Raw genomic sequence first — 26,171 nt, forward strand, 5'->3', positions numbered from 1 at the left:
TTATAAATCAAACACTCGATAGTTTCATATTAATTTAGAGTAAAAGACGAATCTGAATTTTAGAGGCAATTTGTCGAAGAAAAAAGAGCATCTCATGGTCTGTAAAATACGTTGTACGTACAGAAAAATTTCTACTCATACAGTATTTCAAAGTCGTGTAACCACCTGTAGAAAAAATAATTTTTCAATTTTGTCTTAGTTTTGTAAAACTAATTTATTCAATGTCCTGCTTTGTAATATACCTATGTATTCTTAGCAGGACAAATATTAACATAAATCTGAGAAATGGTATAGACTGATCAAGCACCTCGAGATGAGCCATAGGGCTGGAAATGCTTCTTGCACTGAAATAAAAGTCATGAGTTGAGGCTGAAGGCGATTTGTTTTTTGTTGTACGCAAGTAAAACAGTCACGATGCATCGCTGAGAGGGCGGATAACTTTAAGATATGTAGAAGGATCGACGAAATTCCTTCAGAATTATTAGGTACTTTGCGATAATCACCTATCGCTAATCAACTCAGTAAACAAGATACTCCTTAGATGACTCAAAGAATTATTTTAAAAATAGATTGCAAAAAGAAAATCTTGGATTTATAGCATTTGCTGTTCTAGAAACATCTTATGGTAATGTTGACTGGAATAGAGTCTCTGAAATTCTGAAGTTAGCAAGTATAAAATACAGATAGCGAATGTTTATCTAACACTTGAAGTAAACCAGTCTTCATATCTTAGAGTTGAGGGATCTCAGAAGCAAGGAGCAGTTTGAAGGTAGTGAGATAGGTCTGTAGGCTCTCCCAATGTTACTTAATATGAGGAATGCGAAAAGAGTAAAGATAATAAGTTAGAGAGTTGCAGATGGAATTGAAATACAAGTGAAAGAAATAAAACTTCGAGGTTTATCGATGACATTGTAACTATGTCAGAGAGAGTAAAAGATTTGGAAGTTCAGTCGCACTGTAAGGACAGTCTCTTAAAAGAGGTTAAAAATCAACAATGGTAACTCACGGGTAACATAATGTAGTCGATTAACTTAGACGATTCTGAGGGAATTAAAGTAGGAACAGAAACACTGAAAGCAGTCAACGTATTTCGCTATTGGTGGAGCAAAAAAACAGATGACGGCGGAAGTTAAGAGGATATAAAATGCAGATTAGCTATAGAAAGAATAACGTTTGGCAACAGAAAGAAAAAATTACTTAAAAAGAGATATATGATCATACAATGTAAGCTTTCACGGCTGGTACTGTCTTCACTTAAAACTTCCGGGCTCATGGCCGTGGTCGATGTATAAAACTCTCCCCTGACGTTTCGTCTCTGACTGCGGGCGACGTCCTCGGAGGTGCAGCATTTCGCCGCTTTACGTCGGAGGATATCTCCCGCAGTCGGAGACGAAACGTCAGGAGAGAGTTTTATACATCGACCACGGCCTACCAGCTAGGAACGTTTAAGTGGAAATGAGATATATTTTAACATGCAACATGAATTTCTGTCCTGGGAAATCTTCTGTGAGAGTATTTGTCTGACTTGTAATGTGGAACATATAAAGCACAGACGAAAAGCGAGATAAGGTTCTGAAATGTTGTGATACAGAAGAAAGATGAAGGTTAGAAGGGAGGATCAGATAATTACTGAAGAGCTATAGTCGTATTGAGGACGAACGAGCTTATGGCTGAGCGTGTCTGAAAGTGGAAATCGGCAGCAATGTGACATGCTGAGGGTAGAGAGAGACCAAATCTTGGATACGGAAAGCAGGTCGAAGTGGATGTAGTTTGCAAGAGTTATGTAGAGATGAAGCGATAAGCACGAAATAAACTAGTGTGGCGAGCTGCATCACACCAATCTTCGCACGTAAGTTACCACCCGACAGTATTATGGAAGGAGCAAGTGTCGCTTACTGCACTGGACATAAAGGCCTTTCGAGCCATCCCCTGATTTCTCACAAGTAGCAAAAGCCAGATCACCTGAGATGCAGCTCAATGCCATGACGTGTGTCGTAGAAATCTAACTCGATTGTTTCAGGTCACCACAAATATGTTTTGCGGAGATATTTTTAAAACCGATTCCAAAAAGGCAGGAAACGATATAGTGATTAAATACTTACTGACAGGATGTACTCCGTCACGTGAAAACTTATCTCGGGGATCGCTGCTATCGGGGTCCACTATCGCCGCCATATCTGGTTATCGCTGTATTTAAAGCACATCTGCAGCCGAAGAGAGCAAGTCTTGCAGGGTACTACCAGCCACGACACAGGTGAGATATTCTGCTGTGTGCCTCCGTCTGTAATGACGAGCGGTACTGCAGTGTAGTGTAATTTAAGTGTTGCAGTTAATCTGTCGTAAATTAAATCGACTACGTACCCATCCTAAGCCTCGTCAGATATATCTTTGCTCTTTTTATGGGTATATTGTACGTAATATGGATGTTTAGTCAATCTAAAAACAGACGGATTGTCGGATGTGTCTTCTGACATCCAGTGTCTCACTGTAAAATATCTCATTTACTCCACTCGGATGTTCATTGAAGAAAACAGCTAATTGCGAAGAACATCGTGTATTACCAACAAGCTAGGTAAAATACTCCCGTCACTCAGCAGCCATTCTCAGTCCCTATTCAAGATAATTTAATATGGAATTGATTGTGAGTGTTTTTCTTCCAGCATCAATAGATAAACATCAGAACAGAGGCCACAGAATAGGTTTAGCGCGTAAAATAAAGCATTAAAAACACACTTTTGAGAGAGATTGGTTTCTGAAATTTCACTTGTATTTCATTCTCTCTCTTGCCTGTCATTTCAAATTTTTGCATCTGCACTATTCACATATAACTAAACAACATTAGGAAAATCTACTCAACTCTTTTTCTCACGAATCAATAACGTCTACTGAACTTGCTTCGTAGATATCTCCCTCATACTTGCAACATTGCTGAATCCTTTGCAGGCAATACCTATGAACGGAAAGCTGGACACCTGTTTCAATCTCAAATGATTGAACATAATCAATCAGTTACCATTCGTGCTCAGTGTCATTCCAGTACTCAAATAGTTGTCAACTCTCAGGTTATGAACAAAGAAATTGTGTCTTGTAGAACCAGTCATCATTTCATATTTCACCAGAGTTATAACTTACGTTCTCAGGTAAAATAGAAATTTTCTGTAATAAGCCATTTCTGTTTTCATCTACATCTACATCTACATGACTACTCTGTAATTCACATTTAAGTGCTTGGCAGAGGATTCATCGAACCACAATAATACTATCTCTCTACTATTCCACTCCCGAACAGCGAGCGGGAAAAACGAACACCTAAACCTTTCTGTTCGAGCTCTGATTTCTCTTATTTTAGTTTGATGATCATTCCTACCTATGTAGGTTGGGCTCAACAAAATATTTTCGCATTCGGAAGAGAAAGTTGGTGACTGAAATTTCGTAAAAAGGTCTCGCCGCGACGAAAAACGTCTATGCTGTAATGACTTCCATCCCAACTCGTGTATCATATCTGCCACACTCTCTCCCCTATAACGCGATAATACAAAACGAGCTGCCCTTTTTTGCACCCTTTCGATGTCCTCCGTCAATCCCACCTGGTAAGGATCCCACACCGCGCAGCAATATTCTAACAGAGGACGAACGAGTGTAGTGTAAGCTGTCTCTTTAGTGGACTTGTTGCATCTTCTAAGTGTCCTGCTAATGAAACGCAACCTTTGGCTCGCCTTCCCCACAATATTATCTATATGGTCCTTCCAACTGAAGTTGTTCGTAATTTTAACACCCAGGTACTTAGTTGAATTGACAGCCTTGAGAATTGTACTATTTATCGAGTAATCGAATTCCAACGGATTTCTTTTGGAACTCATGTGGATCATCTCACACTTTTCGTTATTTAGCGTCAACTGCCACCTGACACACCATACAGCAATCTTTTCTAATTCGCTTTGCAGCTGATACTGGTCTTCGGATGACCTTACTAGACGGTAAATTACAGCATCATCTGCGAACAATCTAAGGGAACTGCTCAGATTGTCAACCAGGTCATTTATATAGATCAGGAACAGCAGAGGTCCCAGGACGCTTCCCTGGGGAACACCTGATATCACTTCAGTTTTACTCGATGATTTGCCGTCTATTACTACGAACTGCGACCTTCCTGACAAGAAATCACGAATCCAGTCGCACAGCTGAGACGATACCCCATAGGTCCGCAGCTTGATTAGAAGTCGCTTGTGAGGAACGGTGTCAAAAGCTTTCCGGAAATCTAGAAATACGGAATCAACTTGAGATCCCCTGTCGATAGCGGCAATTACTTCGTGCGAATAAAGAGCTAGCTGTGTTGCACAAGAGCGATGTTTTCTGAAGCCATGCTGATTACGTGTCAATACATCGTTCCCTTCGAGGTGATTCATAATGTTTGAATACAGTATATGCTCCAAAACCCTACTGCAAACCGACGTCAATGATATAGGTCTGTAGTTAAATGGATTACTCCTACTACCCTTCTTGAACACTGGTGCGACCTGCACAATTTTCCAATCTGTAGGTACAGATCTATCGGTGAGCGAGCGGTTGTATATGAGTGCTAAGTAGGGAGCTATAGTATCAGCGTAATCTGAAAGGAACCTAATCGGTATACAATCTGGACCTGAAGACTTGCCCGTATCAAGCGATTTGAGTTGCTTCGCAACCCCTAAGGTATCTTCTTCTAAGAAAGTCATGCTAGCAGATGTTCGTGTTTCAAATTCTGGAATATTCCATTCGTCTTCCCTGGTGAAGGAATTTCGGAAAACTGCGTTCAATAACTGCGCTTTAGCGGCACAGTCGTCGATAAGAGTACCATCGGCACTGCGCAGCGAAGGTATTGACTGCGTCTTGCCGCTTGTGTACTTTACATACGACCAGAATTTCTTCGGATTTTCTACCAAATTTCGAGACAATGTTTCGTTGTGGAACCTATTAAAGGCATCTCGCATCGAAGTACGTGCCAAATTTCGCGCGTCTGTAAATTTTAGCCCATCTTCGGGATTTCGCGGTCTTCTGAACTTCGCATGCTTTTTCCGTTGCCTCTGCAACAGCGTTCGGACCTTTTTTGTGTACCACGGGGGATCCGTTCCATCTCTTACCAATTTATGAGGTATGAATATCTCAATTGCTGTTGCTACTATATCTTTGACTTTGAGCCACATCTCGTCTACATTCGCATAGTCAGTTCGGAGGGAATTCAAATTGTCTTTTAGGAAGGCTTCTAGTGGCACTTTATCTGCTTTTTTAAATAAAATTATTTTGCGTTTGTTTCTTATGGATTTGGAAGAAATGGTATTGAGCCTAGCTACAATGACCTTGTGATCACTAATCCCTGTATCAGTCATGATGCTCTCTATCAGCTCTGGATTGTTTGTGGCTAAGAGGTCAAGTGTGTTTTCGCAACCATTTACAATTCGCGTGGGTTCGTGGACTAACTGCTCGAAATAATTTTCGGAGAATGCATTTAGGACAATCTCGGAAGACGTTTTCTGCCTACCACCGGTTTTGAACAAGTATTTTTGCCAACATACCGAAGGTAGGTTGAAGTCCCCACCAACTATAACCGTATGAGTGGGGTATTTATTTGTTACGAGAATCAAACTTTCTCTGAATTTTTCCGCAACTGTATCATCGGAGTCTGGGGGTCGGTAGAAGGAGCCAATTATTAACTAAATTCGGCTGTTAAGTATAACCTCCACCCACACCAATTCGCACGGAGTATCTACTTCGACTTCACTACAAGATAAACCACTACTGACAGACACAAACACTCCACCACCAATTCTGCCTAATCTATCTTTCCTGAACACCGTCTGAGACTTCGTAAAAATTTCTGCAGAACTTATTTCAGGCTTTAGCCAGCTTTCTGTACCTAGAACGATATCAGCTTCTGTGCTTTCTATTAGCGCTTGAAGCTCAGGGACTTTTCCAGCGCAACTACAACAATTTACAACTAAAATTCCGACTGTTCCTTGATCCAAGCACGTCCTGTAATTGCCAAGCACCCTTTGACATTGCAGCCCATCCCGCACTTTCCCGAGGCCTTCTAACCTAAAAAACCGCCCAGTCCACGCCACACAGCCTCCGCTACCCGTGTAGCCGCCAGCTGAGTGTAGTGAACTCCTGACCTATTCAGCGGAACCCGAAACCCCACCACCCTATGGCGCAAGTCTAGGAATCTGCAGCCAATACGGTCGCAAAACCGACTGAGCCTCTGATTCAGACCCTCCACCCGGCTCTGCACCAAAGGTCCGCAGTCGGTTCTGTCAACGATGCTGCAGATGGTGAGCTCTGCCTTCATCTCGTAAGCAAAACCGGCAGCCTTCACCAAATCAGATAGCCGCTGGAATCCAGAGAGAATTTCCTCAGATCCAAAGCGACACACGTCATTAGTGCCGACATGTGCCACCACCTGCAGCTGGCTGCACCCTGTGCTCTTCATGTCATCCGGAAGGACCCTTTCCACATCAGGAATGACTCCTCCCGGAATGCACACGGAGTGCACACTGGATTTCTTCCCCTCCTTAGCCGCCGTATCCCTAAGGGGCCCCATTACGCGCCTAACATTGGAGCTCCCAACTACCAGTAAGCCCACCCTCTGCGATTGCCCGGACCTTGAAGGCTGAGAATGATCCTCTGAAACAGGGCAGGCGGCTGCATCTGGCTCAGCCAGAGACAGTGCCTGAAACCGGTTTGTCAGACGCACCGGGGAGGCTTTCTGATCAGCCTCCAGGGACGCCTTTCGCTGCCTGCCACGCCTTGGAGCGTCAAGTCAGTTAATTTCTTCCACTATGCCAACATTACGTCTACCGATTGAGCTTGGCTGGCTTGCTATGTCAAATACCATAACATTATTGACTTTATTTCAGAATAATTTCTGATGTTTTCATAAACGAAGGCGTCATTTACCAAACGGAAGGTTTAAACTAACATTTCATTCCAAATCATCACGAGGAGGCGTCAATAATGTAATCTCTTCATTTTGCCAATCAGATTCTGAAAACACTTCAGAGGCCGTTGATGACTCTCGTTTCGTAAGTCTCTATCTACCCTGTCATGTCACAGAGTTGCCGAGTCATGAAATATATTAGCAACACTCGAAGTAGAACGAATTTTCATATGTACACTTTATCGTCGTATCTGTGATTAGCATTTCGTCGCCGGACGGTGTGGCCGTTTGGTTCTAGGCTCTTCAGTCTGGAACCGCGTGACCGCTACGGTCGCAGGTTCGAATCCTGCCTCGGGCATGGATGTGTGTGATGTCCTTAAGTTAGTTAGGTGTAAGTAGTTCTAAGTTCTAGGGGACTGATGACCACAGATATTAAGTCCCATAGTGCACAGAGCCATTTGAGCCAGCATTTCATCTAATATACTGAATCGCTTTGAAAGCATAAAAAATTGCGGATTTTGAGATACCGATATATCGTAAATTGTTCCGTAAAATCTAACCTTACTGGTGAACACATATAAAATATGAATATGAAAGAATCACCATGCCTTCAATGCTTGCGTCTGTGGTTATGATTCATTGTTTACGTGAAATTTCCCTGCCTTCTGTGGAAGGGCCTTGGTACGTTCCATCGTCGTTTTGTTTTGTAGTGAAGCAAGATCTTTCGAATTCCATTTCCCTTCTCTCGCTTAAATGTTCTTCCCATTTTACTTCATTGATCTGTGTCTTATTACTCATTCTGGAAATGTTAAGTTCCTTCGATACATCACTATTACTTTTTTTGTAGTGTACCACGTACTGCAAAACTCTTATCTCAGTAAATTCACTCTTTTTTGGACGGAATACAACAAATATTCCGACTGAATCTTTTGAAGAAGATATTCAGTCTATTAGTAACAAGGTAAAATGTATAACACCATTATACTGTGAAAACTTTAAAGAAAAACTGAAATTCGATTATATCCTTATATCGCCAGTTAACAACACGTATTATACTGAAATAAACAGAATCAACGAGGCTTAGACATTAGACTGTGTCATGTTGCAGGATGATAATGTAAACTTTACATGAATCATACACTGACTAATGTAAGTTGCTGTAGTGGGCCAAACGGTGGTTTATTATATTACTCAATAATGCTGTCTAAAACGTAGAATTTTTTTCTTGTTGAAACTGAGTTTGGCACTGAAGCCGAGAGATATACTCGTAGAAAAGGAAGATTTAGATATCTCCACAGAAACTGATAAACCTTCGTTAATCTGTTTGACTGATACAACGATATTCAGTTCGTTTTTAGAGAAAATATTTCGAGTATTATAACAATAGTAGGATAATAATAACAATAATAATAATAATCGTAATAGCAGCGTCACTCTCATTTCTCCGCCAGAAAAATTCTGCCAATTAGGAACGCTGCCGAGATTATAGTGGGACAATTAATGACGAAAATTATCATGATAACGTACCGTTAACATTGCCAATTGAAACGCTGAATGATTCAATCAGACTTTTTCCCTGCGTTGAACGCACCTTACCCTTTTTTAACTTTCCATTCCTGTAGAGAACATTTTCCAAAACCACTGAAGATTTTCTTCTGTTACTAAGAAGAAAGTGATGTTTAATTTTTATTGCAGTTCACGAAGTGATTATGTGTGTTCATATAGGCCGAAATACAATTACCCTACCCATAGTTTATTCACACATGTATTATCACGGATCTTTATCCCATAATGGTGATTGGCACAGAGCCAGAAATCACTTCGTTAAAAGTCATGTTGCATTAATATTTTTCTTATTGCTTTTCAGAGTGCTTGATAACAACCACAATGAAGTCTACGGCTGACGTCGCAGCTCCGCAAGAAGCGATGTCTGATGAGAAGAGAAGCGTGGAGGATGAGCCTGCAGAAGTCTCTCCACCACCCGCAGGTGAGTGTGTGTCTAGGCGTGTCACGCGGGCTGCGTTCACTCCTCTGTGGGAGGGGAGGGACACAGGTGTCGCCTCTCGTAGCTCCAGATGTAACAGTCACTCACAAACAGACGTTGGCGGGACTCTTTCGGGGTCCTTCACAGCAGGAATGCAGTGTTGATTTCTGCCGAGCCCAATGTCAAAGTTCAGTATACGAGAATAGACCTCCTCTCGACTACCACAGCTCCCTGCCATCCTGGACAGTAGGTACACGTCTGCGAAACAACAGGGACACTAGTTCCTGGCAGCTCATGATTTAAGTCTACTAACGGGTCACACAGACTGCTACCTACCAGTTTAATTGCCTCTTCTTGTGATATGAAAAGCAGTGAAATCATTCATCCAGATTTAATGTAATTCTCTCGGTGCTCAGGTTGCACTATACTGCAAATCACAAACGAAAACAGGAGACTTTTAAGTTCACACGTGGTAAAATGTTGATCAAACTCCCTCCTAACTGCACTTCGCAGAACAATGTAGTATAGTCTGCACTGAAAAGCACATCAATCAAAAAGTGAATCAATTGTGAAACTTGCAGAACTTTTCACTACTTTCAGGGGCAACAGTATGGATTCTTGACTGATCTGGAATTGTAACATAAGCCAATACAGCCTTGCAGTGCCGGTACTGCGAACGGCTGTTAGCGGGAGCAAACTACAGTCATTATATTTCCCTGAGCCATGCATCTCTAATGTATGATTAAATGAAGACTGTATCCACTTGGGTAAAATATTTCGAAGATAAAACAGTCCCCATTCAGATCTCCGAGTAGGTAGTACTCAGGAGGATGCCGTCATAAAGAAAAACAAAAGCGCTATTCTACGTGTCGGAGAGTGGAATCTTATAACCATTAATAGGGGAGACTGGTTATAAAATTTAAAAAGGGAAATTGGTAGGATGAAGCTAGATACAATGGAAATTAGCATAGTCCGGTTGCAGGAAAAACAGAACTTCTAGTTTAGTGAGTACAGGGTTCTAAATAGAAAATCAAATGAAGGTAACGCAGGCGTAAAATTAATAATCGGTAAGAAAATAGGAATCCCAGTAAGTTACTATGAATATCATAATAAGTGCATTGTCACAGCCAATATAGATATATACGCAAATATGATTGACTTTGTGGAGGCTTTGGTTGGGGAAGCCTGTATTTTGGCCGTCAGGAACCGTTACACCTTAAAAACCACCTCTTCGCCAGCAATGCTTTCTTCTTCCGAGGTAACAGGAAGACGTTGCTGAATGCCATGTCAGGAGAATTTGTGCTCTAGGTCAAATTAAAATTCCAGACAATCTGCATGTGTGACTGTGTGCGGTGCAGACTTAGTTCCGGCTTGGCTGTGTGCCCTAACACTCTGTGACGGTTTACCCTCACCGTGGCAGTCCCCAAACCACTCGGCATCACTTTTGACGATGATAATTGGGTCTCTGCCTTTCTCAGTGGTGACGAAGCCACAAGTCTCTTTAATTCCTTGTCTCGGGATCACTGTTATATCCTCAGCAGTTAAGGCATGTGCGTCGTGTTGCAGTGAAGTGGTGGCGCATCCGCCCGACGGTGGAGCCGCTGGTGGTGCTCTTCATGTTCTCCTACATGACGACACACTCGGTGGTCAGCGGGCTCTTCCTGGATCGCGTGTGCGGTTCCAGCGACCCCGACGTGTGCACCAACGAGCACCGCGCGTACTCCAGCACGCTGACCACCTGGAAAGGCATCATCGAGGCAGTCGTGCCAGCCGCTGTGTCACTCTTCATCGGCAGCTGGAGCGACAAGTTTGGACGGCGTCCCATCTTCATCTGGTCCTTTGCCGGTATGTCCAGAGCAGTTGTCTCTCACTATTCAAACATGTTTTCCAAACTGGCATTACTTCACAGTTTACGCCCACTGCAGTCACTAATACATTGACAGCTATCATGAATAACCTAACCCCGAGCAACGTCATTCTAATGATAGCGATCGATTCTAAAATTCGTCCCCTTTCTTTCAGGGAACGCCATCAGCTATGGCTTGTTCTCTGGACTGTCTGCAATTCCAGACCTAGCGGCAGAGTGGTTGTTGATGCCGTCCATAGTGGCCACCTTCAGTGGCGGCATGATGAACCTCATGGCTGTTGCCAATGTCTACATTGCTGACATCAGCCCTGTGGGGCAGAAGGAGCTCAGGTAGGTACTCATTGTTTATTACATATTACACTCATTTAGATGAGGCTATTAATGGAGTGTGTGCAACTTGAGATCGAATTAATTTTTTCGTCTATGTCAGTGTTACCGTACTGAAAAAGACCATTGACAACCTATACTTGGAGGAATACATTAGTTGCGGTATCTAGACATGATGATATTCTACTCTAGCTTAATTAGGAGGCCGAAAATGTTGAATAGATATCTTCGAGATTTCTCTTTGCTCGTAAGCCAGTAATAGAAACTAAACTCAGGTATTAGTTCGTAAGTAAGCACTTTACAGAGAAGCAAAGAATGTTTACAGAAAAACGATTTGATTCATTCCTAATCGCTAAATCGGCGCTTCGAAAATTCTTACAGTGAAACTCTCTCCTCACGCAGTTTTCAGCGATGTCTGTAAGTCGCTACCGGCGTGACGTGTCCTCTATTGACATCAACAGGAGAGTTCCCCTTTTAACTCCGAGGCTTACGGCGTCTGCCTGTGTGCTTCCTGCAATGAATCCCCGCGTCCGTTACAAAAGCAATGCCTCCCACTACACGGGTCATAAAGCTGCCAGTCAATGGCCTGCAGTTCATACTACACAGAGAACACTGTTTCAGAGCAATCTAAAACTCCTCCTACGATTGAGTCAAAATCACTTCTCTGCTTTATGGGAGGAAACGTAACTCACTGCCTTTCGTGAGAAGATCTGCGATGGGTCAACTCGCATCCGCCGTTTGTGACCTCTGCGCATTGCCTTGCACTAAAAGCATGTGTCCCTTTCTTGGAAGATGCTATCGCTCTTCACAGCCATCTTCCAGCAACTGGCTGTTTTCCCCAATTTGTTTGGCGTCTCACTCATCAGCCTCGCCATGGGGAGGTCGCCATCAGGGCTGTAAAATCGCTTTGCACTGTTCCCTTTAGAGCAGTCAAACACCCATCTCAGTTGATCACGACGGCGACTTTTCTAACCAGCCTTCTGGCAACCACTGCTGTCACAGGAAGGCGAAACAGTCACGGCACCCTGCCGCCAGCATCCTGATCAACTCAAAGTAACTCCCAGGCGTACAATGCTACAGTAAATATTAATACTTGGTGTTATCCAGTGTCAGTCAAAGAAATGATCAATTACCTAAGCACCCATCGTTAATGGCAATCTCAAATCGAATAAAATATACAAGCGAACTGGTATAATATTACACACATAGAGACAAAATGTTGCTGACTTACACTTGTGAAATAAATACTATACCATAAATAAAGCTACAATATTTGACGCTTCTCACATGAATGGATGACAATTACATGTAGTCTATTAGTTTGGTAAAGTCGATGGAAGCAGACTGATTTAGAAATTATTAATCGAAAGTCCAGTATGTAATATTTTATTAAGTCTATGGAACTAATCTCCCATTATTAAACCGAAACATTCTCTATGAATCGCCTGGAGACACTATGGTCGTATTGTCATAATAATGTCAAAGTCGGCGTTAGTTGCTCGTCAATGTAACTGAGTACTATGTAGTATCTTAGGCTGATTGTAAGCAAATGCACGTAACGACACCGGTATGGTATAAAAGCACCTTTGAGAATCCGGCTTCAGTTGTAATATCACATACTATTTCTCGAACACGCCTCGAAAACCCAGATGGCGTGCAGCAAACTATTCGTGTTGATAAAAATATATTTACACCGGAAGTGGCGTGCAACCGTTTTAAGTACGACCTCATGCGAATACAAACCATAGCAGTGGCACAGGCGGAATTGTGATCTAAATGTAATGGGCTGGAAACCGGCATTTTCATCACAGAGCTAGTAGAGCCTTTTGAGTGGATCTCTTGTGACATCGAGGATGTGCTGCCTGCAGATTGGGCATCCTGGACGCCTCGATGTACTCGGCCCAGATGGTGGCGTCTGGGCTGTCCTCGCCGCTGTACTCGGGCCTCAACTACCACGGCATGTTCGCGCTGGCCGCCGGCCTCATGCTGCTGTGTCTGCTCTACTCCATCTTCCTGCTGCCGGAGACCACTGCGCCCTACACGCCGCCTCAAGACGTGAGTTCCTGGGCTCGAGATGAGCCGAGCTCCTACAGTAAGTCATGTGAATCTGCAACAGGTTTAACGAAAACTGACGTAAACGTGTCTCGTGTGCTCAGGAGAGCTGCGGCTGCTGCAAGGGGATCTTCCGCCCCCAGCTGGTGCGCGACGCGCTCAAGACGTCCCTGATGAAGCGGCCCCACCACGGCCGCTCAGCCATCCTCATCGTCATCTTCGTGGTCGTCACCGGTGTCCTCATCTCCCAAGGTACGGCCAGTCGTCGCATTCGACATCGAAAGAAACCTACGAACCCTTTTTTGTTACAGTAATATTGGTTCTGCTAGTGATAAATATCGAAGAGATAGTCCATATGCTTTTGCAGTTAATTTTTCCAGATAATTTCAAGATCGATTCAACAGTTACGCACCAAGTCTACCTTATAGCTGAAAATTGTTCGGAATGTTAAGCTATTTAACACGCACTCCTTACATAGATGTCTACAATGTCGCAACGCTAAAGTTCTTCTTCACAAGGGAATAACGTTTAGAGAATATAGTATTGCCGGCCGTAGTGGCCGTGCGGTTCTAGGCGCAACAGTCTGGAGCGGAGCGACAGCTACGGTCGCAGGTTCGAATCCTGGCTCGGGCATGGATGTGTGTGATGGATGTCCTTAGGTTTAATTACTTCTAAGTTGTAGTTGATTGATGACCACAGAAGTTAAGTCGCGTAGTGCTCAGAGCCATTTGAACCAATACAGTATTTCGTGACAGCGATCATCACGCAGTTTGTAAAAATGCTGAAAGTAGCGTTCTTTGTAATAAAATTCATTAAGATCGTCTTGAATCAAGAAATTGGACCCTCTCCTTCTGAAAGATGTAGCACTTCCTTAACTATGCTTACTGTTACCTCTTGATCTCTTGACGGATAGTTTCTTGTGCGTCTCTTCCCTTGCTTTCCATCCATCAGTTTCCAAGGAGTGGTTTATTTCGTTTAACTATGAATTTGTGTAGAATATAGAGGCAGATGACTGAACACAATCACTAACTTTTTCAGTTACTTGCTTTCATGTTATTAGCAGGGTAAACAGCTATTCAAATTATTTACAACAATTTAACATTGCCATTTAATAATATTACAAGAAAAGATTAATTATACACAGATGTTTAATGACCCTAGCCTAGAAACTCGTGTAGGAAGCAACATCGTATAAAATACGAATCGCAATACTGTGTTATATGTTTTCAGGAGAAGGCATAGCCAACTACCAGTTCGTGAACGCCAAATTCCACTGGACGATAGACCAGAACCTTCTGTATGGATTCTTCAACAATGGCACCACTGCTGTAGGTGAGGCACTACGCATTACTTCTGCTTCCAACTACGTCCTGAAGTATTTGGTATTCATTTATGAGAAGTGAAAATACAGTTAACTTTAAAAATACTTCAATTGACATAATCGTAGATTGATCTGAAAATAGCTTTCTCTCTCTCTCTCTCTCTCTCTCTCTCTCTCTCTCTCTCTCTCTCTCTCACTGTGCTAAAAGCCATACGATGTGCAACCGCAACTGGGCATCCAGCAATTACATGAGAATTTCTTCGTGTCCTATCCAGTTCACAGGTTCTGCTTAGTAATAGTGTCCGGTTTTGTTTTCTGCTTAATGCGTATTATTTTATGGTGTTAAGATACGTTGAGTAAAAGTCTTGTGAATTAGAAACATATTTCCAGTTTTGTTGCTAATAGCTGTAGAACAGATTGTCTTTCAATAAGATTATAAATATTCGGCGTTCTTAGATTCCAATTACGAATACCCTGCAGTCATGGACATACATTTACACTGGTTCACTATATCGATGAACAAGTGAGTTACTGTTTTAACACCACGCTTGCTGTCTGCAGGTACCTTGGTGGGCGTGATGGTGTTCGTGCGGTGGCTCAAGTTGGGCGACGGCTGGATAGCCCTCATCACCTTCTCCTGCAAGATCGCTGCCTCCATAATATATGCCGTATCACCAGAGTCCTGGTTTATGTTTCTGGGTAAGTTGTCAACTATCCCACGACGTTTTATTGGCTATGACTTGTTGTCATTAACAACAACCAATTTCCCGACTCCTAGTCTACATTTATCCAATATTTACGCCATGAAGCTTCCTCCTCTATGTTGCAAGCTTTATATGTTTTTATGTTTCTTTGTACGACTGTTATTGTACAGAGTATATTCAGAGGAAGCATCGTGTAGCTGTATTCTTCGTCATGGTGCTACAGGTCTCCCGAGAATGAAATGTGTTCTGATTTTTTTGCAGGCGGAGCTATCGGTTGCTTCGGAGCCTTGATCTGGGTTCTGGCCAGGGCGATGCTGACGAGGCTGGTCACCAAGGAGGAGATAGGTGAGTGCAGTTCAGAAACACTCTCCTTTATAGTAGTGAATTACAGTGTACTACTGAACGCTAGAACATCATGGCAAGAAGAGCGAAAAACCAGAGAGATGATAACTTTCTATGAATCCGAATCTGGAGCATATGAAGGCTGTTACGGAAGCTACAAAGTCTCAACAGACAAATGTAATGCTACAAACTAGGCCTAGTTGGGAGTTGTAATGAAAACAAAGTCATGATATGTTGCCAGACGAATATAGGGTGGTATGAACAGCAATAGAAGACAGTATATCAGGATCAAGATTAGGATTTTTTCATTATAGGAATGTAAGACAACGAAGAAGTTACAGTGAAAAATTCAGCGATATCTCTATGCTCATCAAAATCGAAACAGAAAGAATGCGAATGACTAGAGTTGAGATGTACATCCCAACATTCCTAGCAGAATATGGCGAGATGAAGAGAACACATGAGAGCATTGAACGCGTAACTTAGTATGTAATAATGAGTAGAATTACTAATAACTACAGAGTATTGGAACTATGTAGTACAGGAGAACAGAATTGAGTTATGAGAGATTAGGAGCTCCTTAATAGGAAAAAGGCAGGAGAAGGATTCCTTGAATTGTGCTGTAAATTCCAGCGAATAATAGCGAATACGCCATTCGAAAATCTCAGGAGGAGGAGGAGGTGTACTTGCAAAAGCCTAGAAGACGCAAAGAGATACCAGCTGTGCTACATCATCATGTGACACAGATTTCAAAATCAGATGTTGTAGTAAAACGCATACCCAGGAGTAGGTATCGACTCAGATCATAATTTAGTGCGAGGAGAGGTAACACATCTTAAGACAAGGACTCCTCTAGTATCAGACATGTATCTTATTTGGAGAAAGAAATAATAATTGCACTGAGAGCACAAGATGTACAACAAATAACTGATGATATTAAATGTAAGTGCACCTCTGAAACGAAGACAATGGCACAGAAGAAGATATCATGGAGAGATCGATCAAATCAAAGTCTGATGACGAAAAGTAACATAACGAACATTTCTCTACCGAGAATTAGGTTGCCATAAAAAATGTTATCTATAATGACTCAGATTCGCATTTGATATATCGAAAATTTTGGGCAACTATAAATGGGAAAAACGTAAAGAATCTGGAAATGTAAAACGGAAATTAGCATTTTACGAAGAGGAATCTACTTGGAGTCACGAAGGTGCTAGACAGAAAACACCAGAAACTAAATTAAAAGTACGATTGTGTTCCAGTGAATGAAGAATAGTCTGTACAGAAATTTACACTTGTTTAGTTTTTCAATTAGTCTAAACAACTGTCAAAATATGGCTTCAACCTTCTATTTATTTTTTATAACCGTAATGACAGGGTACTAACACTAAGTAACATAATTCTTGGTAGGGTGCAGTTCATACATTGCACGTATTGGAATATTAATATGAAATGTAATGGAACAATGAGGTACCTACGCAAAATACCCTTCGAGGCGTTCCACGGCGTCATGTGTTATTAGTACTCGCATATCTAATATGGACACCTTGAATGTGACCAAAACGTTGGAAGCTTTAACAGTTTTACACGGCAACATGACAAGTATTGCCAGGAAAACTTCATTTCGATATTGGTGTTTACTTATCTATTAATGTCTTTTCAGATATACACCATAGCCAGAACGGATCATAGAAAGATGCAGCGATGAAGGTTCACTCAACGTTTAATCAAAAATTCTACAAAAATGTTTGAGACCACTACACAACAGTAACAATACTATCATTGTACGTACTGAACCTTGAGAAATGGCAGATTTCAGTTTTTTAACGCTAGAGAATAACCACCAGCTCACTTTCGGTGTTGAATAGGTTAATACAGAAGATTAGAATCTAAGTCTATTCGCTGACTGTATCCGATTTCAGTACTACCAACATTGAGGAACAATTTCCGTATGGTTACTTGTTTGAGGTGCAAGGTGTATATGTGGTTGCAGCGTGGAGAGTCTGATGAGCAGCGCGCCGTCTGTTTCGTGTGTCCACAGGCCAGGTGTTTGCACTGGCGGTCACCCTGGAGGCGCTGACTCCTCTGGCGGGGCCTCCCATCTACAACGCCGTCTTCAATGCGACCATCGATTACTTCCCTGGAGCCTTCCACCTTTTGTCCGCGGGGATCATGGCGCTCGACCTCGCTGTGCTGCTGTGAGTATTCTTACACCAATATATCCCAGTCTACGGTATGAGGTGACAGGAATAACAACATGTCGTACTTTCTGTACTATTCACGTCATGGAACGCACCGTGAAACGGTGACAGTTTCAGAGGACGTAACTCCCTAGTCCATCTATATTCGCCAAGTCTGTGGGGACTTAATGGTCTTCTGTAGAGTTTCTGGTTTGATTGAAAGAAATGTTTACAAACGTCCTACTGAGCTGAAATGCAATGCTCTTGCACAGTCTTGGTGGACTCCATGTTGCTTGTAGCGTCGTTATGGAAGATGATTAAAACAATCATTGAAATGCAGTGTGTGAAAATTAAATTTTGAAGCTGGTTGAACAGCCACAGGTATATATTTTTAAACAACCGCCTATTCACGCTTAGCATTGTCATTCCACTGACAGAGTTAGGTGTCTCATCATTGCAGACGATGCTATGTTCTTCGCTTGCGGAGAATCTTGTTCACTGTTGTGTAAATCTAATCTTGTTTCATTCATTGCGAAAGTCGTTAGAGGGGATGGTAGTATGTCGGGAACTGTGTGTATGTCTTAAAGTGTTGACGACCCTCAGTGCTCCGCAAGAAAGCGAAGAGGAACCTTTTAGCAAGAAAGTGTATGCGAAGAAGAACGATGGTAAGGTGCGTCAGTCAGAGAAGATGAAAGGGAGGTTAGGGTTTATCGTCTTGTCTGCAACGGAACTTTTTTGGCCAGTAGTAATTTGTTTTTGGTTGCGGCCAACGTTTGACAGCTGACAGTACTGCGTGAGGTAGCCGTGGTTGTCTTCCGCGTTATCTTCTTGTGCTTTACTCTATTTCTAGAGATGATGATGATGACAGCGGCCAGTCTGGGAGCCCGGCCTGTGTGGAACCCAGCCACCTGGCGCAAGCCTTTTTAGCTAACACCGCTCAGACGACGGATACCTACAGCAAGACGAGAAGTTCGAAGAAAGTCAAAACATAAATTTGTCTCATGAATAGGTCAGGGACAGTCTTGAACTAATAGTCAACTTGCAAAATTTAGATTCATTTATCTGTCATGTCAGGTACTAATAGAGAAAGCTAGTCTATGAGACATCGGCAAGATGTTGCCGACAGATAGGAGTACGAAAGTCGAATTATATTAAGTAGCCCCATCTCCTCGTAAAAGTTAAATAATTAGTAGATTTTGCTCTGGGATGGGATACTGCTAACGCGGAGTAACGGTACAGTTATGCATAACATGCTCTTTATTCTGTAATTGATACACGACGAATATATGTCCAAGTTGCCGGTAAAGCAGGCGTGTATTCTCACATGCAAAATATTCTGAAGGTGCCGAGTGCCATCCTGCGATAGAGGGTCCCATGTATCTTGCATCTCTTGCTGCAAATCGGCAACGATTCTTGCAGCTCCTGGAAAATGTGTGTGTTGCTATTTCATCGTGTCCTTTACCTGTTGAGTTGGTGAGAGATCTGGTGATCTTGCTGGTCAGGGCAGTTGTTGAACACTAGAAAGGCCACGTTCCGTCACAGCATCCGTATGTGGATGTGCGTTTTACTGCTGAAGAAGCACATCGCTTAACTGTCCAGGAAACAGCAAGCTGTAAATGTAACGAGCACTGGTTACTTTAGTCTGCAGAAACACGAAATGTGACTGTCACTTATAACTGACCCACACACGCCACGAATCCTGGGATGGAACCTGTGTGTCGTGGACCAATGCACCCCTGAATACTCAGGTGACCAGGTCAACGTCATACACGTGTATATCCAATACTCGCCCACAGAGCCCACACCCTTCAGTGAAGACAACAGAGCGCCATTCCAGTCAGCTCTTTCACGACTCTGGAGCAGCTACGCTCGGCGGTGTCGTTCTGCCAGTGGTAGCCTGCGCAGAGGCACACTTGATCTTAATTCTACTGCAAGCTGTCGTTTCCCACTGGTCTCTCGTGTCACATCAGGTGCAACAAGTGCACTTATTTCATCCTTGGATGTTGTTCAGTCGGCCACAGCTGCTCGCACAGTGCGTCGATCTTGAAGAACGTCGAGAGCCTGGTCAACAGGTGTGGGAATGTTCCAAAGATCACAATTGAAAACAACGACACACCAGCGTTAAATTGTGCCTAACATTGGCGGCAATCCATACATACGTCCATTCAGCTTCCCGTAGGCCAACAATGAGACTATGAATGGGTGAAGCTGTACTCGTTGGCCGGGCATATTTCTACCCTAGAACTCAGAGAGTGGCACTGTTAGGTGCAGCGTTCCGCAAGGGTCGGTGCTGGGGCCACTGTTGTTTCTTACTTGTATGATGATATGCCTTCTAGTATTACACGTGATTCAAAAATACTTCTGTTTGCTGATGACACCAGCTTGGTAGTGGAGGATGCTGTGTGTAATATTGAAACTTTATGAAATAATGTAGTTCATGAAATAATTTCGTGGCTTGTGGAAAGTAATTAGATGCTAAATCACAGTAAGACTCAGTTTTTACAGTTTGTAACTCACAATTCAACAAGAACTGATATTTTTATCAGACATAATGCGCTTATTATAAGCGAGACGGATCAGTTCAAGTTCCTAGGCGTTCCAATAGATAGTAATCTGTGTGGAAAGCCCATGTTCAGGATCTTGTTCAGAAATTAAATGCTACTTTATTTACCATTAGAACGGTATCTGAAATAAGTGAGAGTTCAACATGAAAAGTAGTCTACTTGGAATACTTTCATACGATTATGTCATATGGTATTATTTTTTGGGGCATTTCTTCTGATTCAAAAAGGGTATTTTTGGCTCAAAAACTGGCTGTTCGAGCTATATGTGGTGTAAGTTCGAGAACCTCTTGTCGACCCCCAATCAATAGTCTGGGAATTCTGACATTGCCCTCACAGTATATACTTTCTTTAATGTCGTTTGTTTTTAGCAATATTAGCTTATTCCCAAGAGTTAGCAGCTTTCACTCAGTTAATACTAGGCAGAAATCAAATCTGCATGTGGAATTTACTTCCTTGACTCTTGTACAGAAAGAGTGCACTATTCTGCTGCATCCATTTTCAATAAGCTACCACAAGAACTCAAAAATCTTAGCAGTAGGCCAAACGCTTTTAAGTCTAAACTGAAGAGTTTCCTCATGGCTCACTCCTTCTATTCTGTCGTGGAGCTCCTGGAAGAGCTGAAAAATTAAGCAAATTCCAGTGTTACATTGTTGATTTTCTTTATTTAAACTTACGAATTGTCACATGAATACGTTTCTTGTATTTCATTTTATATGTTTCTACTATCGTGTTATAATTTCATGTATTGACTCATTCCATGACCATAGAGACTTGCCCTTCATTTCGTCCCACGGAACAATAAATAAAGAAATAAAAATAAAGCACAGTTCTTGCCTGCAGGCTCGAAACATAGGGTGCACGAACAGCCCTCCTGAGTTCTATACGATCGTCGATGACCGCGACAGATGTGTCAGTAATATTATAACTCTGTCAGTACGCATGCTCGTATTATGGCCTGGTGCCTGTGAATAGAGTTCTTGAAGGTGTTGCATATTTGTGTCTGGCGTTGTACATAAACAGATTAATACAGCTGTATGGATGCAGTGGATATGAGACTTTACCGCCTACTTTTTACTGCAGGTTTGCGGTTTACCTGAACCGCGGAGCGAAGAAGGAGGGGCAGCAGCGGCGGGAAGAGGAGGCGACGCCGCTGCCCGCGTGAGGAGCGCGAACTACTGCCGGCCCGCCTCTCTGCCTGCGGCCTCCTCCTGAATCTCGCGCCCTCTTCCTGTCCGGGGCGCTCACAGCAGGCTGTCTCGGTTGCTAGGAGACCACAGCTGGGACGGCCGTGCCTGCTGTGCAGTGACGCTGCTGGGCCGGCTTACTCGCTGGCTGCCCGAGTGCGACGTGGCAGAGCCATAACCTCTCTTTCGTTGTGTTGCCTCACAGCCTAACACTCATGTATCCACTGAACGTTTCAGTTCATGGATGTCTGTATTTATAACTATAATTTCTTGTACATATAATCATAATCGTACGCATATCTATTTGTTTTGATACAATTATTATGCAGTACAAATATATTTCACTTAAATCTTCAAACTCATTTTAAGACTGCCTAGTTATTTATTATATAAATCGGTAGTTACAACTCCAGTTTTTTAAGAGATTTACGATTGTACATATGTGTAGAGTATGTATGAAATACATGGGACATATGTATAATTACATCATTTGATAAAGTTTTTATAAAATATTGCAAAGGTTTTACTATTTTCTTTCCATTAAACACCATTTCATACATAAGAAAGAAGTTAGAAATCAGTACTTGCATTAACAGATAATCTCTGTTTTTAAAACTTATAATTCAATAAATTTGTTCCCCCATTCTAAATCTTACATCACAATCCAGATCTGCACTACTCTGTGAGTCTACAACATCAGCACGCGTTCTTCTCATTTATGTCACAAACAGTACAAAAATTCGTAATTTGTAATGCTATGTAGAAATGATTACTCCTTAACCTGAGTGTACTGACTTACAAATCATGTGGCACTCTTTCGAGGTTTCTACGATGTCTCAAAATACTTCACAAGCGAAGATAGATCAGCAGCATTACTGTCGGACGAGAACTCTCTGTCCTGCACATCAGAAAACAATGTCGATGTGATTAGTAACCGTGGTAACATTATAGTATTAGTCTTGCTTAACAAAACGCAACACTCGTAACACTCACTTAGTATTAGGAACTAGAAGAAACCGAAAATGAACAGCAGCGAAATATTAAACCCACAAAGGAATATACAACGCGAGATAGCCTATGAGCCAGTGATTGTAGCCTATTTGCCCTAAAGAACTCTTTAATTGAGAGCTTATTGCAAGGTTCACAATGTGAGATAGTCTGGACAAAGGTAAGCATTAAGGTATGTCACACACGCCAATACGCTGGTTTTGTAGACCACCTGCGTCAGTGACTGTAGTATTACCAACGCGTTTCAGAGTTCACCTACAGAATACCATGAATAAGTTAACCTGATCATGCTGTTGTAATGGTGGTGATTTGGGGGGCGAGGGTGGGGGGGGGGGGGGGAGAGAGAGACTACGTATCGACATTTACAGGGTGTTACAAAAACTACAGTGATTAGTGCACTTAATAATCAGATAAGAAACGTAAAATTTCCAGACTCACATCACTGCCTCTTACATACTTGAAGGAGTTTCACAAAATTCTCAGACATTTGAAAGAGGCGCGTACATTGCGTTCTGAAGCGGTGTTTCCGCATGTTAAGAAATGGGACAGCATGTGCTCGTCCAAATTGAGTATTAGGATTTTTATACCATTATCGTCGCAAGTTGCTTTGCTGTGTTACTTTTTGTTAAACAACCAATATACTGTTTTCTGTACAGCAGGTCTGTGCATCAGACACAACTGGAGTGAGTGACGAGACTGAAATACCTCCAGATTATACAGGGTGTTACAAAAAGGTGCGGCCAAACTTTCAGGAAACGTTCCTCACACACAAATAAAGAAAAGATGTTATGTGGACATGTGTCCGGAAACGCTTAATTTCTATGCTAGAGCTCATTTTAGTTTCGTCAGTATGTACTGTACTTCCTCGATTCACCGCCAGTTGGCCCAATTGAAGGAAGGTAATGTTGACTTCGGTGCTTGTGTTGACATGCGACTCATTGCTCTACAGTACAGGCATTGTTGGTGATGTTGTGATTGGGCCCCATGTTCTTCCACCTACGCTCAATGGAGCACGTTATCATGATTTCATACGGGATACTCTACCTGTGCTGCTAGAACATGTGTCTTTACAAGTACGACACAACATGTGGTTCATGCACAATGGAGCCCCTGCACATTTCAGTCGAAGTGTTCGTACGCTTCTCAACAACAGATTCGGTGACCGATGGATTGGTAGAGGCGGAACAATTCGATGGCCTTCACGCTCTCCTGACCTCAACCCTGTTGACTTTCATTTATGAGGGCATTTGAAAGCTCTTGTCTACGCAACCCCGGTACTAAATGTAGATACTCTTCGTGCTCGTATTGTGAATGGCTGTGATACAATACGCCATTCTCCAGGGCTGCATCAGCGCATTAGGGATTCCATGCGACAGAGGGTGGATTCATGTATCCTCGCTAACAGAGGACATTTTGAACATTTTGTGTAACAAAGTGTTTGAAGCCACGCTGGTACGTTCTGTTGCTGTGTGTTTCCATTCCATGAGTAATGTGATTTGAAGAGAAGTAATAAAATGAGCTCTAACATGGAAAGTAAGCGTTTCCGGACACATGTCCACATAACATATTTTCTTTCTTTATGTGTGCGGAATGGTTCCTGAATGTTTGGCCGTACCTTTTTGTAACACCCTGTATAAAGTGGGAGAATCACGCAGTTAAAACTGGTGCCGCAGAACCGAATTCCAGTATAATAATCATTTTGAATGTCTTGTCTGAGAATTACTTGGAGCAGATAAGGCAATGTCTCAGCCATCGTAACAACTTTTATTATTATGAGCGTATGGCATTGGCGGCCGGGATAGCTTACGCGGGGCGGTTCGGCCGACGCTCAGCAAGTTCTTTAACGCCACTACGGCGACTTGCGAATGAATGAGAATGAAATGATGAAAGACACACAACATCCAGTCATCTCGAGGCACACAAAATCCCTAACCCCGCCAGGAATCAAACCTGGGACTCCGTGCGCGGAAGCGAGATCGCTACCGCAAGACCACGAGCCGCGGACTTCGTAACAACTAACAGACCCGAACTCTTGTAGTCAGTTAACGTCGAGTAGGCAGCCATCTGTGATAGTATCAGTGATTATCAGCACTACAAGGAATGTTGCGAGACGTAGGAAAAAGTTTGGTTTGCAAGCGTGACAAGAGATAATTTACAGAGTACTGTATCTAAGCAGTCAACATCTTATAGGCAGCTCTCAGAACGAAGATGAGGAAGACAAAGTGGAAAGCTGGCAGTGCGCTGTTAGTGAATCCGTTTTATGTGAACGGCACCAACTACAGTGCGGCACTGACGGAGTAACGCCGACTGAAGCGTCTGAGGAGATGCCCTGTTTAAAGAACACGAAAACACTGGTGAGCTACAGGAAAATTAAAGAGACCTTTGGAGAAAACAGAACCACATGCATGAATATCAAGAGCTCAGATGGAAACCCAGTTCTAAGCAAAGAAGGGAAAGCAAAAAGGTGGAAGGAGTATATAGAGGGTGTTTGCAAGGGTGACGTTCTTGGTGACAATATTATGGAAATGGAAGAGGATGTAGATGAAGATGAAATGGGAGATATGATATTGCTCTGAAGAGTTTGACTGAGCAGTGTAAGACCTAAGTCGAAACAAGATTCCAGGAGTAGACAACATTCCATTAGAAGTACTGATCGCCTTCGGAGAGCCAGTCCTGACTCTACCATCTACTGAGCAAGATTTATATGAAAGCTGAAATACTCTCAGACTTCAAGAAGAATATAATAATTCTAATCCCAAAGAAAGCAGGTGTTGACAGATCTGAAAATTAACGAACTATCAGTTTAATAAGCCATGGCTGCAAAAAACTAATTCGAATTCTTTACTGGCGAATGGAAAAACTGGTAGAAGCCGACCTCGGGGAAGATCAGTTTGGATTCCATAGAAATGTTGGAACACGTGAGGCAATTCTGACCCTACGATTTATCTTAGAAAACAGATTAAGGAAAGGGACACCTAGGTTTCTATCATTTGTAGACTTAGAGGAAGCTTTTGACAATGTTAACTGGAATAGTCTCTTACGAATTCTGAAGGTGGCAGGGGCAATATACAAGGAGCGAACGGCTATTTACAATTTATACAGAAACAAGATGATACTTATAAGAGTCGAGGGGCACGAAAGGGAAGCAGTGGTTGGAAAGGGAGTGATACAGGTTTGTAGCCGATTCCTTATGTTATTCGATCTGTATATTGAACAAGTACTAAAGGAAACAAAAGAAAAATTCGGAGTAGGAATTAAAATCCATGGAGAAGAAGTAAAAACCTTGAAGTTTTGCAGATGACATAATAAATCTTTCAGATACAGCAAAGGACCTGGAAGTGCCGAACGGAATGGACAGTGCCTTGAAAGGAGGATGTAAGATGAGCATCAACAAAAGCAAAACGAGGATAATGGAATATCGTCAAATTAAATCAGGTGATGCTGAGGGTATTAGATTAGGAAATGAGACACTTAAAGTAGTAAATGAGATTTGCTATTAGGGAAGCAAAATAACTGATGATGGTCGAAATAGAGAGGATATAAAATGTAGGATGGAAATGGCAAGGAAAGTTTCTTTGAAGAAGAGAAATTTGTTTACATCGAGTATATATTTAAGTGTCAAGAAGTCGTTTCTCAAAGTGTTTATAAGGAGTGTTGCCATGTCTGAAACTGAAACGTGGACGATAAATAGTTTAGACAAGAAGAGAATGGAAGCCTTCGAAATG

At 42.3% G+C, this 26,171-nt stretch overlaps 1 protein-coding gene across 1 annotated transcript; it reads left to right on the top strand.

Annotated features, from left to right (window-relative positions):
- Positions 1-2,227: 2,227 nt before the first annotated feature.
- LOC126271898 (proton-coupled folate transporter-like) lies at positions 2,228-22,004 on the top strand. Its single transcript, XM_049974284.1, has 11 exons — positions 2,228-2,254; positions 8,778-8,897; positions 10,461-10,739; positions 10,917-11,091; positions 12,957-13,143; positions 13,245-13,392; positions 14,371-14,472; positions 15,023-15,160; positions 15,427-15,510; positions 17,552-17,708; positions 21,335-22,004. Exons 2-11 carry the CDS (start codon positions 8,798-8,800, stop codon positions 21,414-21,416), a joined length of 1,452 nt encoding a protein of 483 aa, XP_049830241.1. The 5' UTR covers positions 2,228-2,254; positions 8,778-8,797; the 3' UTR covers positions 21,417-22,004.
- The last annotated feature ends 4,167 nt before the right edge of the window (positions 22,005-26,171 follow it).

The sequence above is a fragment of the Schistocerca gregaria genome, chromosome 1 (genome assembly GCF_023897955.1).
Source record: "Schistocerca gregaria isolate iqSchGreg1 chromosome 1, iqSchGreg1.2, whole genome shotgun sequence".
Lineage (NCBI taxonomy): Eukaryota > Metazoa > Arthropoda > Insecta > Orthoptera > Acrididae > Schistocerca > Schistocerca gregaria.